This window comes from Polypterus senegalus, chromosome 1 (genome assembly GCF_016835505.1).
Source record: "Polypterus senegalus isolate Bchr_013 chromosome 1, ASM1683550v1, whole genome shotgun sequence".
In the NCBI taxonomy this organism is placed as follows: Eukaryota; Metazoa; Chordata; class Cladistia; order Polypteriformes; family Polypteridae; genus Polypterus; species Polypterus senegalus.
Genome location: NC_053154.1, coordinates 162875534 through 162894415, shown reverse-complemented (window position 1 = coordinate 162894415; position 18882 = coordinate 162875534). Strand labels below are relative to the sequence as shown.

At 36.4% G+C, this 18882-nt stretch overlaps 1 protein-coding gene across 4 annotated transcripts in view; it reads left to right on the top strand.

Moving 5' to 3' along the window:
* Nucleotides 1-3105: 3105 nt before the first annotated feature.
* The window catches only part of yeats2 (YEATS domain containing 2), a 143747-nt gene continuing 127970 nt past the window's right edge, over nt 3106-18882 (top strand). For 2 of the 4 annotated variants that reach the window (XM_039761696.1, XM_039761680.1), the window contains exons 1-6: nt 3107-3319; nt 7648-7767; nt 7871-7968; nt 12322-12414; nt 12561-12794; nt 14542-14660. In XM_039761696.1, coding sequence (XP_039617630.1) covers nt 7668-7767; nt 7871-7968; nt 12322-12414; nt 12561-12794; nt 14542-14660 — 644 coding nt within the window. In that variant the 5' untranslated portion in view covers nt 3107-3319; nt 7648-7667. Of the gene's footprint in view, nt 3320-7647; nt 7768-7870; nt 7969-12321; nt 12415-12560; nt 12795-13188; nt 13248-14541; nt 14661-18882 lie in introns of all 4 variants that reach the window. The other 2 variants (XM_039761687.1, XM_039761706.1) reach the window with 2 other exon arrangements.

Below are 18882 nucleotides of genomic sequence, written 5' to 3'. Positions count from 1 at the left end.
ACCATGAATGTCAATGTGGATGTGGAATAGAAAACCCACTCAGACCCTGAGAGAATATGAAACCTCCACATAGATAGTGACCAGGTGCTAAATTTGAACCTATTGTGGTAGATTTATGAAGCTGCAGCACTAACTACTGCTCAACCATTCTACTCTTCTTCCTCATAACACCCTTAAATGATTATTATAAATGTCATAGACCATCTGTGTGAGAGGTGATGGCATGGTAACAGAGTGGCTGAAGCATAAGGTAGGAAACAACTGGGGGTGTCATTCTGTCACATTGTACACTTTCTTATACTGGATCAATTTAGACTCACCATTTAAGCTAACCTGCATGTATTTAGTATGTTTAAGGAAAATCTGTTCAGATGCTGCAAGAACATGCAAAATGACCACAGGCAGTAGGTGGGATGAGATGAGAAGCCAGGACTTTGGAACAGAAAGACAGCTTCACAGACTATCAGTTTTGTCTTTTGAAAATGAAGCAAAAAAACATAAAAAAAAAAAAAACCAAAAAAACATGATGTTAGACCTAAAATGTTAGCATAGAGTTTCTAAGTACAAAGAGGGCTACCCCAACCCTGGAAGTAATTATGGGGCACTGTTCTGCATGATGTTTAAAATCTGCTAGGAACCGTAAGTTATTTGAGATCACCACACCTGTAGGTCAGGCTGATTTTTGCCTAAAATGACCACAAAAGTAAGACTGAAAGAGATGGTGACATTTGTAAAAAAGGTGTTTGAACAACATATAAACTTTAACTTTTATAGTTATACCATACATCTATAAACATGACTTCAAAGTGCAACTTTAAAGAAGTGAATATTTTCAAAAGATAAACACATTACTTATCATTGTATTTACTAGCATAGGTGGAAGAAATAAAGATATGTAAGTTTTAATGTGTTCTGAATCAATAGCTGATTACAATTCACACCAGAAATAACAGAAAATTCTGCATTTATTTTAGACTTTACAAAATTAAGGTATTAAGGGTAGGTTTTCATGGTTTCTAGCACATGTGGTAACAGATGGAAATTAACCTCCAGAGGTAAAAAGCAAATGCTGAAATTTCTTTGAGTGTTTCTGAAATTAAAAGTATTCTAAAAAGAGAAACTGGGAAACTATGGCAGGTGAGAAAAGAATTGGATAACATAGATATTCACCTGTTATGAAGTATCTGTTCTTGAAAACAATTTTAATGTAAAAAACAGAAAGAAAGATAATATAAGTAGATTTAGACAAGGGCACAGGGGGTTGGGTTTATCTCTAAAATTGATAAAAGGCACATTAGATGAGAAATGTAAGGTTGTGGAAGAGCTATAAATCAGCTTGCAATTCTGCACTGTAATGATTATAACTCAGAATGGAAATGTTTAACATCACAACTGAAGAAAAACTGATTTTCTGAATTATATTAAGCATTTAGTAAAGAATACATATAAATGATAAATACAACTTATGGTACTTACAGCTATATACTTTAATTTAATGGACTGTTTCCAGAAACATCGTACTGAAGATTGCAGTTAAACTGCAGGATAGGCCTCAAGCAATAAGGATCAAAGAAAAAGGAGAAGCAGGCACATAACTCTAGGATCAGCTAAATATTTGTAAAAAGGTTAACTGACAGAGGTAATAGGTTTTAGTCAGGAGAAAGAAGTGAAGATGGATTGCACTGATGGTACTGTATTGTCCATTTTGGTTAGTTATGTGGACTTAAACATTATATTGTGCAATCTACAAGTTTTTCCTGCTTAAAAGGCAAAGGGCTTTATATTTTATCCAGCATTTGTGAAACATTCAGAAAGGTCAATGATGTTAATAACCCTACAGTGAGTAATGTTTCTTGGTAAGACAAGTCTGCAGTGACAGTTTTGTGATATTATATAAAGATGTCAGGTCTGAAAAATGTTAGAATGTTAAGGAACTCAACATATCTTTGAGGGTATTAATAGGGAGTTGCTCCCCCTTTAGTCATCTAAGAAGGATTTCCTCTGTTTGCTGGAATATTGCTGTAGGAATTTGAATCCATTCAGCCACAAGAAAATGTGTGTGGTCAGGTACTTATATTAGACAATTTGGTTTGGCTCTTGAAATTAATTTAAATGTGTATGACTAGCTAAGGCAGTGTAAGCCAGTCAAGTTCTTTCATTCCATATCTCTACTGACCTGGTTTTATACATAGGGACATTTAGAATTCCCATTCCCGTTTCAACGTGACAAACAGTTCCCGCAAAGTAGGGAGGATGGAATTCTCCAAGATGTCACTGCATGCCTTAACACGAAATATGACACAACCGTAACTATGAAACCTTGTATAAACCATGAAAATGGTCCCACACCATTACTCCTCAACCCACCACCACTCTTTACTGACCTAAGAGAAGGTTTATGGATGTGGTGAGAGAAAACATGCGGGTGATGGGTGTAACAGATCAAGATGTGGAGGACAGGAAGGTATGGAAAAAGATGATCCGCTGTGGCGACCCCTAACGGGAGCAGCCGAAAGAAGACAAAGTTATTATTACATTTCATAATACATTTGCGCATTTATTACAATTTTGTCCAAAACATTGATAATTTCAAGTTGAGTATGGTAGCCTACCACTTAAGTAATTAAGAATTAAATCGATTAATAAGCAAATAAATATCAAAATATAAATATTGTGTAATATATTTATGTTGACATATTATTTTATTATTGTTTATTCATGGTCACGCTGCACAATATATAGATTTATTTGTATGTATTATATATATATACACACACACACACACACACACAGTATTATAGTAAAACTGCTGGCTGTTACAAAAAAATCAATATAAATAGAACTGTTGCAACCTACATCTGAATTATCGACTGTATTTAAAACGATCTTAAAAAAGCAAAAATTCACAACGTGCACATTTTCATTCATCTCTAATCCTAAATCTTTGCGTTTAGTGTTAAAACATAGACATACCACGTACCCAGCCGAATACAATGCCAAGTAAACGTGCGCACGGCAAGGTAGCTTAAACGCTCTAGCGGAGGCGCCTTCTACTCTCCACTGTGTCGGCGCCTTGGTGCCACCTGTCGGCCAAGCCGCAGTACTGTAAGGCCTAGTGTGTGCCGGGCCAGCAGGCAACCCTAGTCGAAGCAGTGAGCCGCTCGGAGTCCCGTGTGGCTCTGTTACAGCTGGAGCGGTTCGTCTCGCTGTGTCGCCCGCCCAAATACACAACAGAATACAAGCGTGATTCTGTCGCCCTTCCCGTAAGCGCACACCGATTCTTCACCGCTCGGGTATTTGGAAATTCTCGGTGTGGCAGGTAAGAGTGAGCGACTGTTACGCTAACCATTCTGTCATTAGGGCAGCGCCTTCCCTAGGACTTTGAGGTAACATTTTAATCGGTAATCGTGGCGCACGCTCCGTCAATCTCAGCGTGTGGATAAGGCCACAGGCTTTTCCCGAGTTCGAGTGAGACACTGTCCGCCTCACAGAAGCGGGGTTCGTGGTGTGAAAATAACCTGGACTGGGCCACATTTTCCCGTACCTTGCAGAGTAGTCTTGCATTTGAACGCCTTAGAATTTCCTTGAATGGTTTGCACAGCGGAGTCAAACTAATGTAGTAGACCAGAAGCTAACCCCGCATGCACATATCCTGTTAAGATACACCCCGATTTGGCTCAAATTAAAGCTGAGTTATGTTACTGTTTATATTTGGCACGTGGATAATGCCAAAGTTTCACGTAAAAACTGTTAATGGTACATAGTGCATTACTTGCAGACAGTGTATACTTAAAAGTAAACAGTTCTTTTACTACTGCGAGGATTTCCTGAAACTTTAAACTTTTCTGCGGTATTAATTGTATTTCATTAGTGCCGTTTATACACTTTGCCTTTATGCCAATAGAACTATGGATAGAGAGAGTGTGCAGAAATTAAAGCAAAGTCCGATCTTTCTAGCAGGTGACTCGGAGCATGTAGTAAAATTAACCAGCAAACTGAGTCCTCCCAGTTGCTAGTTCACATCCCACCCATGTCTGGCACGGAGACTGAATAAAATACTTAACCTGCATGTGTTCCATTTGTAACTGTATCCTTCTGCCCTTGAATGTTGTTGCATGTAAAGTGTGTATTACACATGTCAGTGAATCTTTTATATAGTGCTTCCCAGACAGTGCTAGGAACGTTCCTTTGAAAAGTAGCTTACTTACATTACTCATTACTTGGAAAAAAACTACCTAAATATGTTATATAGTTACTTAGCATCAGTGCTTTAAGTGGAACCACATTACAGGCGGGTACTTATTTTTTTTTTTTTTGTGTGTGACATTTGATCAAAGAGTGAAAATTGTGGGGGTCTCCATAAAGATTCTAGAAAAGGTGCCAGTGCAGTGAAACTTCAAGTGGCATTTAACATTGAGACTCAATCATAGAGCTCTGAGTGCTGGGATACATCAACATTTATTAGAAAAGTTAGGGATGATCCCAAGTGAATATTCATGAAAAGGTGCTGGTACTTTAAAAGTGGAAAAGTTGTCAGTACTGTAAGTACCAGCTCTTTTCAAACACTGCTTATCATAAAATGTAAATCTTTACGAACAATATATTACTTTTGCATTACTGTTTTCTTCTTTTAAATAAAAAAACCTGCAAATTTCACTAACCAGCATTTGTTATTAAATTCTATGCCCATATACCTTCCTGAAGCTGACCAGAAACACAGCCAACTTGTGTTTTATAAATGTTCAAAAGTTGGTATAAGCACTGGCCGCTATGCTACCAGATCTCACACTCTCAACTTATCTATAGCACATATCTTGATGAAAACTATACTAACACTTTATCAATAGTGGATTGCATGCAGCACACTCTTTTCCTGCTTGTCAGTGCAGTTGAGCCATGCAAAGCACTGGCATACAATCCACCATGTTTGCTTCTTGTCTTACACCCAGTGCTGCCATGATGATGGAGAGCTGTCTGTGATTCCAAACTGGGCGATTAAATTTACCCCTCAGTATAGGATTAAATGTATAGTACCATATTTTTTTTCCAATTCTCTTCACTTGTTTGCACAATTCAACTGTGTGTAATCTATGCCTCAAAAGCTGTTGCCCCACCACCAGAGCACCCATGTACATGATGTTACTGAATTCACAATATTTCTATGAAATAATGCAGTAATTTTTTTGAAGTGCTTGGAGTGCAAGTAAGACATCTGTTTTTTTTAAGTAACACAGGCATTTTTAAATTAGTTAAGTAGGTGTTGTATTATAATACTTGCCACTTTAAATATGAATCCATATAATGCACATTTTAAGACATTACTCCTAAAGCTGCTCCTAGAATGCTCACCATCCTATAGAGATAATATAGATCCAAGCAACAAGTTAACAATGTGCAATGCAAGATCATTACTGTAATATTAATATAAAGGTTTGTAACTTTTATGTCTTGGTTTGAGTATTGTTTCCCATCATGTTGCTTTGTGTTTTAAGCAATTTGTGAATATTCTACAGAGAAAATGCATTAACACCTTTATTGTACAAATACAAACATCTTGCCTTAACTGACAGTATGGTGTAGGTTTCCACAAGATTGAGAACATAGTCCAATTCTTTTCAGTTCATACCCATCCTTACTCATACTGTACATTTCTGTTTTAACATTTAACTAGTCTGGCTGGTGTAGCTCTGTGATTTCATGCTGGCCACACAAACCGTTATGAAATGCTGGGGAACAAAAAAAAAGGTTTGGCTAAGCTGGCCACACTGGGATTTTTTAGGGAAAAAATTTGGCAAACCCAGCAAATATGCAGTGAAAAGCGCCTTGCTGATTTTAGCCAATCAATAGTAAAGGGCCTCCACAATCTTATTTTCATACCAATTAAGAAAATCAAAGTACTTGTCCTTGATATAGCAATATACTGTGCGTGTGTTATGCATTTATTTTAAGTATATATTCAAGTAGTTTCCCTATCAAGTTGTTAAATTTAGCAAACAGTTCAACTACTTGCAGAGATGTAGTGTGCAACTTTTTCTGTGCTGTACTCCATTCTAAGTTGTCTGTGAAATATAGGTGTTAGATTTTTGTACCATTTGCTATACACAAAAACATGAACATACTGTATATAATGTAAGGGCACATGTTAAATTATAGTTACAATAGGGTCTGTTTTATAGGAGCATACCTAATAAATTCTTTTAAAAAAAGTACATATTCTTGAAGTTAACAGCTGCAGCCTGGCCCACAATGAATACCTGAAGGAATAATGTTCGGTGGTGCAGAGTTGGGTATGCAGTTTGCCAGTAAAAAGGTGAAAGTACAGAATACTTGAGAAGTGGTTTCCAAAATTATGGATTAAGCATCATATAGGCACAAATCAAAAACAAATAACCACGCAAACATTAAATCTTGCACGTTATATCAAAACTAATTTTATATGCAGTGATTAAATGTTTTAGTTGAATGACAGCCCAATAATGTCAAGACATGTTTTTGTTTGTTTTCATTTTCAATTATATTGTAAACACATTTAAAGAAATGTCAGCTCATCCAAAACATATGCAAGATAAGCTGGTTGGGGCCTCCTCATTGATACAGTGTTTGAGTATAAATGTTCTTGACATGGACTGGCATTCTGTTCAGTCTACAGTAGAGTATTGCCATTAAATAAGACTAGAAAATTAAATAAATAAATGCATCTAAGCATCCTACCTTGTATATCAAATCATCAGAAGTCACAGATCCAAACCAAATCTAGTTTCACAGCAGTTTACTATCCCAAAGAAATTCTTAATCCTATAATAGTAGCTGCACATATTAAAGATGGGAGATAAAATGAACAAGTATTACTGTATTATATTTGTGTGATATATTATTGACATGTTGAGGACTAGGGTTGGAATTTGTTTTCTTGTATTGTAAAGTTGTTTTTTCTTATGAATGGTTCTGGCGCTTATACTAGAGATGGAGTACTGCAGTCTTTCTTCTGTCCTGAGAAAACAAAGTAAGCATGTCTGAATAAGCGAAGCAGTGACAAAATATAGTGTTAACAGGGTTTTAAACATTCAAGTAAAAAGTCTTTAGGCTGTCTCATTCATATTCACATTTTGAGTGTATTTGGTTGTGTGTCACAGTTGCAAATTGTAATATTATAAAACTAAATTTCAAATATCTCCCATCCACATATTGGAATCTTTTCAGAATTATATTAACAAGAAAACAGTATGTGAGGTCACCATTGACCAACAGAAATTCACCTTGAAGGACATAAGCATGTCGTCACTGCTTTTCTGCCCCTATGTGCTGCCTAAAATTAGGGGTCAACAGTTTTGTTTTGAAAGCATGTTTACATTTGATGAAGCATTCGGTTTATTGTTCAGCCGTAAAAATATTGGCCTGCTTTACTGCTATGACACAAATGGGAATCCTAATGTTAATTTCCAGATATATGCACATTCTACAGCCATCAGAATAGCAGATAAGGTAGTTTATTGAGTTATATTCTAGGAAAAACTAAGGTGACAGCAATCAGTCTTTGCTGCTGTGCTGCCTAGTGGCAAAACCTCAAGTTTTTAAAACATTTACAGTTTATCAATTTTGTCTTCAAATAGGAAATATAACGTATATTGATTGTTTTCTCTGTTATAGAAGTCCTAATACAAATAAAGATGTCTGGAGTCAAAAGGCAAATTGAAGACAAAGATCCTGATTATGAGGAAATCTCTGTGTTGCATCAGAGTAAAAGACTCAAAGTTGATGAGCAAAATGGTACATATTCTTCATAATTCTTATTTCTTTAAAATTGTACTTATGAAATTACTTTTTTCTTTTCCCTAATTGGCCTTATTTTACTCTTATTCTACTATTTTAGCCAGGGATGCTATTGTTCAGAAGATTGAAGCCATCATTAAGAATCAGTTTTCACTGGAGATGAAAAATAAACAGCATGAAATTGAAATCATTGCACAGGTAAATATTTCCATGCAGTAAATTATGAAATGGTCATTCTTGAATCTTTATAAATTAAACAACCTCAGATTATGACTGTGTGGAGTTAGAGATATAATTTGGCATTTTTAATTGTAATATAGTTATGTGTATTTTTCTTAAACGTAAGCACATTGATATTAGATTTCTTATTCACAGCCAGTCTTTTAAGATAATATTAATTTAAATTGATGGGTTTCATTCTTGCTTTAACATCTTATGAAAATGTCTTTTACCAGTGTTAAAAACCATGATGTTGGAAGTCCTGCATGATTGTTTGTCATATTTGGAGGTGGATTGTTTTATACTCTTACTGTAGCTGGTATTCTCACTCTATATAGCAACAGAAAATACTTTGAATATTTGGCCAAAGAAACAAATTGCAACATCAATAGCAGGTGGCAAATAAAACACAGTACAGGATATGTTCGGGGATGGACTTATGAGGAAGTCATGAGAATTTATTGTTTAAAAATATTGTCAAAAGTATAAAGGTATTAATTAAAATCATAATTCCATTACAACAAATTATTTATTTCCCCAGAACATTAGAACAGTTTTATTAAGAGATGTTTATTCAGCCAAAGCTGTTTCATAATGTAGTGAATAATACTTTGAAAATAATCATTTCTTCAATAAAGTATTCCACTATACATAATGTGTTGATGGCTGAAGGGCCATACAATCTGCACCATAAAAGGACAAGCATTTAATTTTTAATCCACCTTTTCTGTATGCAAATGATCTTGGTTACTTTAAAAGTCAAAAGAAAGAAAAACAAAATCCAGGAAATAGTGTTTTCTATTTTTAATATACAGTAAACAGTCTTCTTTATTGCTTTTTCTTCATTAAACATTATATACTCTCACTATAAACACTACAAATTTCAATGCTTTTCCTTTATTTCTGTTTATAAACTCGCTGTACAGATACTTCAATTTGAAAAGATTTTATTGATTTTTGGCTAATTTGTAATGATTCACCTTTTATCAGTAGTATATTTCTGTTTCATTCTTCATTTAATTGCTTCTAATAGTTCTGCAGCTATATCGCTAATTTTTAGTATGTTTTTAATAACGGGGGTTTCATATCCAGAGTGCTCCCTGCATTGAGATTGCATGTTTTCCCTTTGTCCAAGCAAGTGGGTTTCCTCCAGCAGTCCAAAAACATTCACTTGAAACAAGTACAGTGTAACAGTACTCACAGGTACGCTAAGAAAAAAATGAAAGTGCACTGCTCAGTAAACTAACATAGGAAGAACATTTAGCAGACAGTGTCCACATATGGCAATTGAACAGATGATGCTTGAACTGTAAAACTGTATGCCATGACACTTAAAAGGTATACTTAATGGAGTACTTACAAATCAAGTGTAGCATCAAGTCCTTCATTAAATATATTATTATATATATTTAATATATATTATTAAATATATCTCCATAGAGTCTAAACTAAGATCAGAATCTGGCTCAACCTTTGTGTGTAACATTGTATAAAGATGAGCTATCAGACAAGTCATTTATTTCTTGTCTTTTATGCAGAACTGTAATATGAATGGGCAATCATAGACAAGTATACATCTACAGAATAGGCTGAAACTCGGCTGTCCAATAATAAGTCTTTCACTTTATGTGGCTTGAAGTAGGTGCAATCTTTGCTAAAAGCAGATTCACTCAGTTGTGATATGCATCTCACCTTGGGGTATACCTTTGCAAATAGAACAGACAACTTATAAACTTATGATTTGTTTGAAAGGAGGCACCCTTGTGTATGTAAACATAGCATTATTGTTTTTGATTGACTTGTGAGTTTACTGCAGCATACATCAACAACTTTGAAATATGGCTGTGTCTGGCCAGCGGGGCACCACTTAAGTTATTTAAAACCTGCTGGCTTCTTAAGGTCTTGTAATACTGTTTGTAATGAGTGCTTACTCTGCATCTCTGTTTGTTGTTTCTAAACTTTAGATTTCTCCTGCTTGCTTTCCTAGTGGACTGTTTTCTAAATGCTGTTTTCCTAACGTTTTTAGTAATTATGTAAGCTCATAGATTCTGGAATTTGAAGAATGCCTTCATTATACACCATTAAGAATACTCTAATCTTCTTGGGTATTATATAATTCCAGCATTGTTGGAATTCATTAAAGTGTGAATCCTTGTATCTTGGCAAACTTGGTCTTTGTTTAATTTTTGTCATATATACACAGTACAATTAAATTCTGTATTGGGTTCATATCCTCACATTGGCTAGACCACTATGAAACTTTGCTTTGTGTCTTCTGAACCATTCAGTTTTAAATTTGCTTTTGTGTTTTGGGTACTGATACATAATTCAGTTCTGCTTCAGCTTTAAGTCAAAAGATATCATGGGACATTCTTCTTAAGAATATTCTGGTTAAGTACAAAATTCATGACTCTTTCATTAAAGGCATGTTTTCCAGGTCCCGAGACAGCAATGTACTGTATCTTACACCATCACACTATCAACTCTGTATTTTTATTGTAGGTACTGTGTGATGTTCTCACTGTTGAATGTTGTGTTGGCTTTCTAACAGGCATAATGGGACCTGTGTTGTGTTTTACTCTTACTTGTCTATCTATAGAATGTTATTCCAAAAGACTCTGGGTCATGTAGGTCTTTCTCTGCAAACATGAAAATGAGCATTGATGTTACTCTTTGGTAGTACAGGTTTCTGCCTTGCTACTCTGCCATGAATCCTATTTTTATTTAGTCTCTTTCTTACTCTAGAGTCATGAACACTGACTTAGTTGATGCTAGAGAGGCCTACAGTTCTTTGAGACCCTCTGCTAGTTCTGGTTTCAGAAGGCTTGCCTTACTTGGAAGATTCAGTAGTATTCCAAATGTTTACCATTTGAGGATAAAGGCTTTTATTGCAGAATCCTGTGTAACTCTTTTGCTGATCGGTACGTTTCAGCAAATGTTTTGCTTGTGTCTTTCAGAATTTTATTTGGTTGATGCATACTGTAGTGTTCTCCTAAAAACCTTGTGCTGACTACTTTACTACTTTGTCATGATAAGAAGCAATATATGATAAGATTTAGATTTAAAAGGTCTGGCTGTGTTCAGTCGGCTGAGCTTAGTTATCAGTTAACTTTGATCAGCTGTTTGAGTGAGCAACTAAGGGTACAGTTATGTTTTTACATGTGCGATACAGATATTGAATATGTTTATTACTTTAATGTGGTATGTTACTTAGAAATTTAGAAATGGAGTTATGTTTATTCTGGTTCTCGTTATCTAATATAACATTTTGTTTAAAGATTTGGAGCTATTCATTGTGACAAATATGTAAAAATGGAGAATATCAGGAATGGGCAAATAGATTTGTTTTCGTTTATATAGTATGATGTTTTCCTGTTTATTTTGCAGAATTATGTTTTATGATTAATTTGGATTTTTTCTTTATTATTATATTTGTAATTATTAATGAATGGCTGGATAGATGAATGCACAATGCACTGAACTTAAAATTAGAAGTGTGCCTAATAAGATTCAATTGAATTGAATAAAATGATAGCATTCAATTAAGACTCTCCATGTTTTGGTGCGGTTTTATTAAATTTGGCACATTGATATTAAGACTAATGTTAATACTTTTAAGTTTCCCCCTTCAATCACACATTTGTGGCCGGTTGCAAACAGAGATGTAGGACTATTTGCAGCATAGCTCCTTAGTACCAGCTTGTCTGCAGGAAAAAAAAATAGTCACACAACTTGTACACATTGTACCTTTATAAGCCTTGGCTGATTTGGAGATTGAAATGAGTTGACATTAAATTGTGCATAGTTGAATAGTAAAACCAATGTTATCTTAAAAAAAAGTCCATAAACCAAAACATTTATCCAAAGAACAGACAGAAGGTCATGCATTAGGAGACAAATTATATTAGGCTGAAGGTTTCAAAAAAGTTTATAAAATGAATATCACAGACAGTAACAAAAATTGATAATCCAAGAGGTTGAACAATCAAAACACTAAATGGAAGAAGAATATGAGTGGCACCTTTTACAAGGGCCCTTAATACACAGTGCTACAATGCCACCATCAGAGTGCCCTTCTTTTTTCCTGCCCTTCTACTTAATGGAACTTGTATGCAATCAGTGTTACAGAACAGTGGACATAGTGGAGAGGAAAGGGTCAAATAGTAAGCAAAAGGAAGGGCCAAGGAGTGAGGTATCAGCTAATTTCTAACAAAACAAAGAGTTGAATTTGAACAGTTGTGTTAAAAAGTCACTGATATCATTTAATATATTTATTTTGAGGTTGTTTTTATTGTGATTAATCATTTAAAAAAATGTGTTTTACTTTTTTAGCGCCTCAGTGAAGCACAGAGAATGATGGACAAGTTGAGAGCATGCATTGTTGCTAATTATTATGCAAGTGCTGGGCAACCTAAAATTTCTGAGGTAAGGAATGTTCAGTTTTCTGAATTTTTATTTTCATAAAGGAAACTGAAAACAAAACCACAGGTTTTCTAAATACCAAGATAAAATGTGGTGTTTTTCCTTGTTGACATGGTAAATAACTGTTCAATATTTTCATTTTTTTGCAGGGTGGAAGAGCTGATTCTTCAGTTTTCAACCATCCAGCAATTAGAAGATTCTTAAATTCACCATCTCGGTCATCATCACCTCTCAATCAAGGCTCTGAGACACCCTCTCTAGCTCAGTCAGAAACAGAGTCAATCTCCCACCTCAGTGAATGCATATTAGACAAAGAGAGAGAACATTTTTACAAAGATGAACTACACAAGCAAGATCAAAGGCCAGGCAGAAATATAGGAAAGGTAATTATGTTTTAAATGCAATCTTTGCTGTTTCTTAATTTGATTGTAAAAGCAGTGCAATAGTATCTGATGTTAAACGTAGATACAGCTGTACATCGGATTGAATAATGTCTATTCAAGCAACATTCAACCACATATATGTCTCTGGTACCGTAAGGTTTTAATAGAGTTAAGAAATTATAATCCGAGATCAGAATGTGGCGAATGCAACAGCTTCCCGCACACAACTGGTGTATCTCATGTCTCTTCTGTATAAAGCAATTTCACTGCCAGTACTCTACTCTACTAGAGCTGAATCAGTAGTCTATGAAATTGTCTAGCGATGATTGACTGGACACATCATCGATGTAAATAAACATAGTCGATTGGCTCCAGACATTTTCAGAAATTTAACATTTTTACAAAGATGAACTACACAAGCAAGATCAAAGGCCAGGCAGAAATATAGGAAAGGTAATTATGTTTTAAATGCAATCTTTGCTGTTTCTTAATTTGATTGTAAAAGCAGTGCAATAGTATCTGATGTTAAACGTAGATACAGCTGTACATCGGATTGAATAATGTCTATTCAAGCAACATTCAACCACATATATGTCTCTGGTACCGTAAGGTTTTAATAGAGTTAAGAAATTATAATCCGAGATCAGAATGTGGCGAATGCAACAGCTTCCCGCACACAACTGGTGTATCTCATGTCTCTTCTGTATAAAGCAATTTCACTGCCAGTACTCTACTCTACTAGAGCTGAATCAGTAGTCTATGAAATTGTCTAGCGATGATTGACTGGACACATCATCGATGTAAATAAACATAGTCGATTGGCTCCAGACATTTTCAGAAATTTGTGCATGGAACATGGTGCTGACTAAACAGAGTATTGGCAGTAGTTTGGATTCTACTCAAAGCACTGCTTGTTGGCAACAAATAATGTAATTGTTCTGTGTACAAAAGATAATAATTTGAAATAAACTGATCACACTATATATCAAAGCAGTGCCTTACATTTTTTTTAAAAAGCCAGTGCCCTTGTCCTCCTACATGCACATCATATATTGCAAACTTGCTATGTCAATCAACACGCAGATTTCCGTACTTTTTTGGCATGTAGTTTGCATGCACAATATGCGATATAGCCAAGCCATGATCAAACACAATAAAGTCCTTTTTTTCTATAACGCATGCTAACTTGCTTTTTGATTGAGAAGATGGTAAAAACAGAATAACTGAGGACTGTTGTTTGCGTGAGTAAAACTATTTAGTTCTATTTTCCTTAAAAATAAAAAGACAAAACTTCTAGTTTCCTTTTGGTAACATTTTCCATCAATTTGTGATAACAGTCTAACTAAAACCAGTATTTATCCTCAAAATATTTTCTCATCTGCTGTACATAAGAAATAAAATAAATATTTTTTTAGGGTGGATTCATGGTATAGCAATACATTACTACTTCAAATACTGTATGAAGCAACAAGCTACTGTGCTAAAAAGCATGAAAAGCCAGTTTCTAATAGAAGTTAAGCCATGTTGTCATACTAAATAGACAAATATGACAGCATTTTGTTCTGTGTGTTATCATGCTGTAGAAGACTTAACATACTGCATGAATAATCTGGTGTAATTTAGTTTGTTTGAAAAAGTATGCATGTAAAATGTATAAAAAATAAAGGCATAAGAATAGAGTAAAAATTGTCAGACCAGAGGTTTTGTTATGCTTGATAGAACTTTAATTTACCTCCGTTTTGTACAGGATACTTTTGGTGTTTCTCCACTACATGATTCTGATCAGCAGTGTGCATATCATACTGGCAATGAAGACTCTCTTCGTCTGTATGTGAAGAAAACTATTGTGGTTGGCAACGTTTCCAAGTAGGTCTTGAGTGTTTCCACTATATGGTCAAATCAAAAAAAATTCTGTGGTAATGGTGTTTATAATAATTGTTTTGTAAAAATGTGTATGTCATATTTCTATACATATAAACATCCTTCCTGTTACTGGTATGTAACTGGAAAAAATTAACATATAGAATAAAGAAGCTATAGTTAATGTTTAGTTTCATATAGCCATGTTATTGGGAAGGAAAGATGTGACGAAAGGCAAAAACAGAATGTGTAAAATCACTTTTTCTGTTTTTTTTTCCTTTAAACTGACATAGGCCTTGAAACCAGTTGATTTTTTCTTATGTTCCTGCTAGGTATGAAAAAGTAACTTAAAGGCTTCCTGTTGATATGAGTTTGATCTGATTGAGATCAAGTATAGGAATTCAGAATATCATTCTTCATGTAGCAGTGTGTTCTGCAAATTTATTTTTATTGCACATTTTCATATAAGGCATGTAGCTCAAAGTGCTTTACAAGAGGTTAACGAAAAAATGCAGGAAAAAAATTGAACAACAAATCAGAAATAAATAAGTTTATGAATAAATAAAATACTTAAAGTAGTAAATAAAAATACATCTATGCAAATTACAAATATTCAAATCTATACTAATAAAATGCAGAGCCCTCACTGACTCATCACTAATTCTCCAACTTCCCGTGTAGGTAGAAAGCTGAAATTTGGCAGGCTCATTCCTTACAGCTTACTTACAAAAGTTTGGCAGGTTTCATTTTGAAATTCTACGCGTAACGGTCATAACTGGAACCTACTTAAGTACATATATATACGGCCATAGCCTGCAGCTCGGTCGCCGTGTGAGGCGGAGTTGCGTCCTCCATCAGCACGCCTCCCACGTAATTGACTGCCTGCCCATATAAGGCTGTCCGTCAGTGGCAACCATCAACACATCTGACGTACTGACAAGAGACAACTTCCTGCTATGTGCATAACAGTACAAGCAGGCTTGCTATTGAGAATGACTGGGGGTGGCAAGGGGGGGGGTTCATCACTCGCTCACCACACAGTCACCTCCACTACAATATGCTGCCTGCAGTGTCCACCCACCGAGAGTGAACACGGTGCAGCCAAAAGCAGGCAGTGAATTGCCCAACCTCAATTCAACAGGCAGCCATCCGAGGCTCACTACAATACTACCCCTGCCGCCCCGTTCACCCTCACTGGCCTCCATTCAGCCACAACCGGGTCACTACTTGCAGCATTACCAGCCGTGTGCGCTGAGCGGGCAGTGAAACGCCCCCCGCCGCTCCATCCAGCCTGCGTCCAGTCAGGAGCAGTAGCTGTGGTGGCGTAGTGGGTGGGCAGCGAATCATCGTCCTGCACATGATCGATAGCTGTGGCCCTGGTGACTATGGGCCACAGGTCACACCTTGCCACCAGGAGCCGCCCGAGGGACACTACACTGCGTAAGCAACGAAACTGCCTCCCTCCAGCAACTCCTTGCAGCATCTCCAGGCCGAAGATGATGGAGCGGCAGTTACTGAGGCATATGCGTCGCAGCTGCGTCCTTGTTCATAGGTCATAGGTCAGATGTCCGTAACCTGGGGACTACCTGTATATTGAACATTTCAAGAACTTTGGGCCCCACAGACTGGCAATTACCAACATTTTATGAGCAACCTTTTTTACAATCCATACACAGCTACTGACCAATGTACATTTATAAAATACTTCCTTTTTTGTTAGATGTCTTAAGTCTTGACATATATTCTTTTTTCTTCTATTTCTGCAAAAAAGTAACTTAATTTGAAATTATTGTAAAAATGTTTGACTTTTTTTTGAATGGACAGGAAATATATGCTGCATGATTCTTTGCTAGTTTTTTAATGTAAATATTTAATTATACATCATTTATTATATACAATTTATTTTTTAGAAACCATTGATACTGTTTTGTAAGGTTGGTGTGGTATAGTACGTCCATGGCTTAGTAATAGGTGACTAATTTTAAATAAATAGTCATTATGTGGGGCACAAAGTGGGGAGGGTGTGTGCCTGGCACGTTTTGCTCTATGGCTGATTGGGGTACTTGGCCGATCTTGCTAAATGCACGTGAGCCATAGAGGTTGTGGCTTGTCGCACTCACAACCAGTTAGAAAAACAGTATGAAGAAAAGCCTGCTCAGGACAGAGAGAAAAAAAGTAAATGAGCTCAGCAGGAAGAAAAAAGGAAAGGAGGAAAAGAATCAAATCAAAAATAAAAACAATTCTGAAGGTTGGAGTCCTCCTGTAAATAAGAAAAGAGGTAGGCGGTCAGGTAGGACCCACGGAGGAATGATTGCTCAATGTTCTTGGGTTGGATCAGTCCCCTGCTGAACAGTTATGGGATAGTGGGAGACGACCAAAGGCACGTTTTTGTGTGAGGAAGATGGTTTGGGGAGTCGCGACAGATGCACCAAAGGAGGTAATTGTTGCTAAGCCATATTTGAAGGGGACTGTGGTTGCTGACGTCGCACCCAGCTGAGAGACCTGGAAGGGTGAGTTTGCGAGACAAGAAAGAGAGATGTGCTGGGCTGAAGGAGCAGAGAGAGAAAGGATGGAAAAGAAAGACAGAGAAGGAGCAGAGGTTAAAGTGAAATAAGAAATATGAAAGGGAGACAAGAATGTAAGAGCCTGTGCTGAAAAGAGAGAGAGACAGGTGGTTGGGAGCAAGCCTCTGGGCTGTGGAAGGGGCACTCCTACTGAACGCTGTCCTGTGTGCAGGAGCGGCCCGAAATGCAATGTCTCCAGACCCCAAGAGACTGGCAGGTAGGGGACATGTGGAGGCTTGGATTGGAGGCCTTGCTGGGAGCCATGGCCCAGCAGGGACCTGGGCCTATGAAGTGCTGGTTGACTACACCTGTCGTTGGGCGTCTCCCTCAGTTGCAAGACCCCATATTGGTCGAAGCTGAGTAGATGTCTTCTTTTAAAAGGCAGCACTGGTCTCATGACCGATTAAGGAACTGTCTCTGATTATTCTTAACCTCTGGTTTTAAGAAAATATTTATTGAACTGTTTTTAACCTCCACCTGGACACTGTTCATTTTTATGGATTATTTATTATCACACTGCTCTTCAATTTGGACACTGTTCTGTTTTTGTGATTCTTTTAAATTAAAGCACTGTTTACCTATTTTGTCACCTACCCTGTACTGTGTATGTCCTCATTTGCCCAGCTCATCCCTTGGTTATGTTATTGACAGGTGGCAGATTTTAGAGGCTCCTGGAAGGGACCTGTAGTGTGGTGCTAACCCGTATCATCACAGTTTGGCACTGGTACCTGCATAAAGTCATACCTGTTTTATATAGTACTCAATCAAAGTAATAGTATTTGAGCTTAAAATTACACTGCTTTTATAGTGGGCAGGAAAAGAAAGGTTAAATCAGCAAGTTTAAAATTTATTTCAGACCCTATATATAGAAATGCGGCTCACAAATAAACTTACCATATCTATTCTTGATCTGAAAGTGGCTTCCTCTTTACCCAATCTGGCAGAAGTGGAGAAATATCTGTCTACCTGCAAAAGAAAGCAACATCTGGTTGTCACATCTACTAGCTGTGTTTTTTTTAAGACAGTGAGCCTCAGTTTATTGGATACTAAATACTAATGAGTACATTTCTTTGCAATATTTGTTGTGCTTTTTACCAAAGGGAAATATTGCCCTTACTCTTGATGTAAGGAACATACAATTGCCCAAGCGTGAAACAATCCTGCCATAGATCTTTTTGTGCCTTTCCTAGTGTCTGACCATGGCTTTTGTTGGTGGTCATTGGAAAACACAATCTTACAGGAAAGTATTTTTTTAAACTTCATTATGAATATTTATCTTGAATACCACATCAATACAATAAAGTTCTAATAAGGAATAATGGTTTACTTTAAATTGACATTTACAGGCAACAATTTATGTGGTCCATGCAATGAACTGAACTTTTTAAGCATTGTAAAAAAAAAAGCTCAGGAGAAAAAAATAACACTGTGGTCTGTATACAGTTTCTTGTGTGTTCTGGCTGTAGGTGACCACTTTACTGAGCTGTGCAAGTGTTTAAACTGACCAAGACATGCCGTCTCTCCTAGCTTATATTGTGCCTGGGTTTTGAAGTGGGCCGGTACACTATACCAGCAACTCCCCTTGTCTGCTCTGCGAACCACAGTGTACTGGCACATCATTGTCTGACCACCCCAGTTCCTAGCAATATTGCATTTATTTTGCC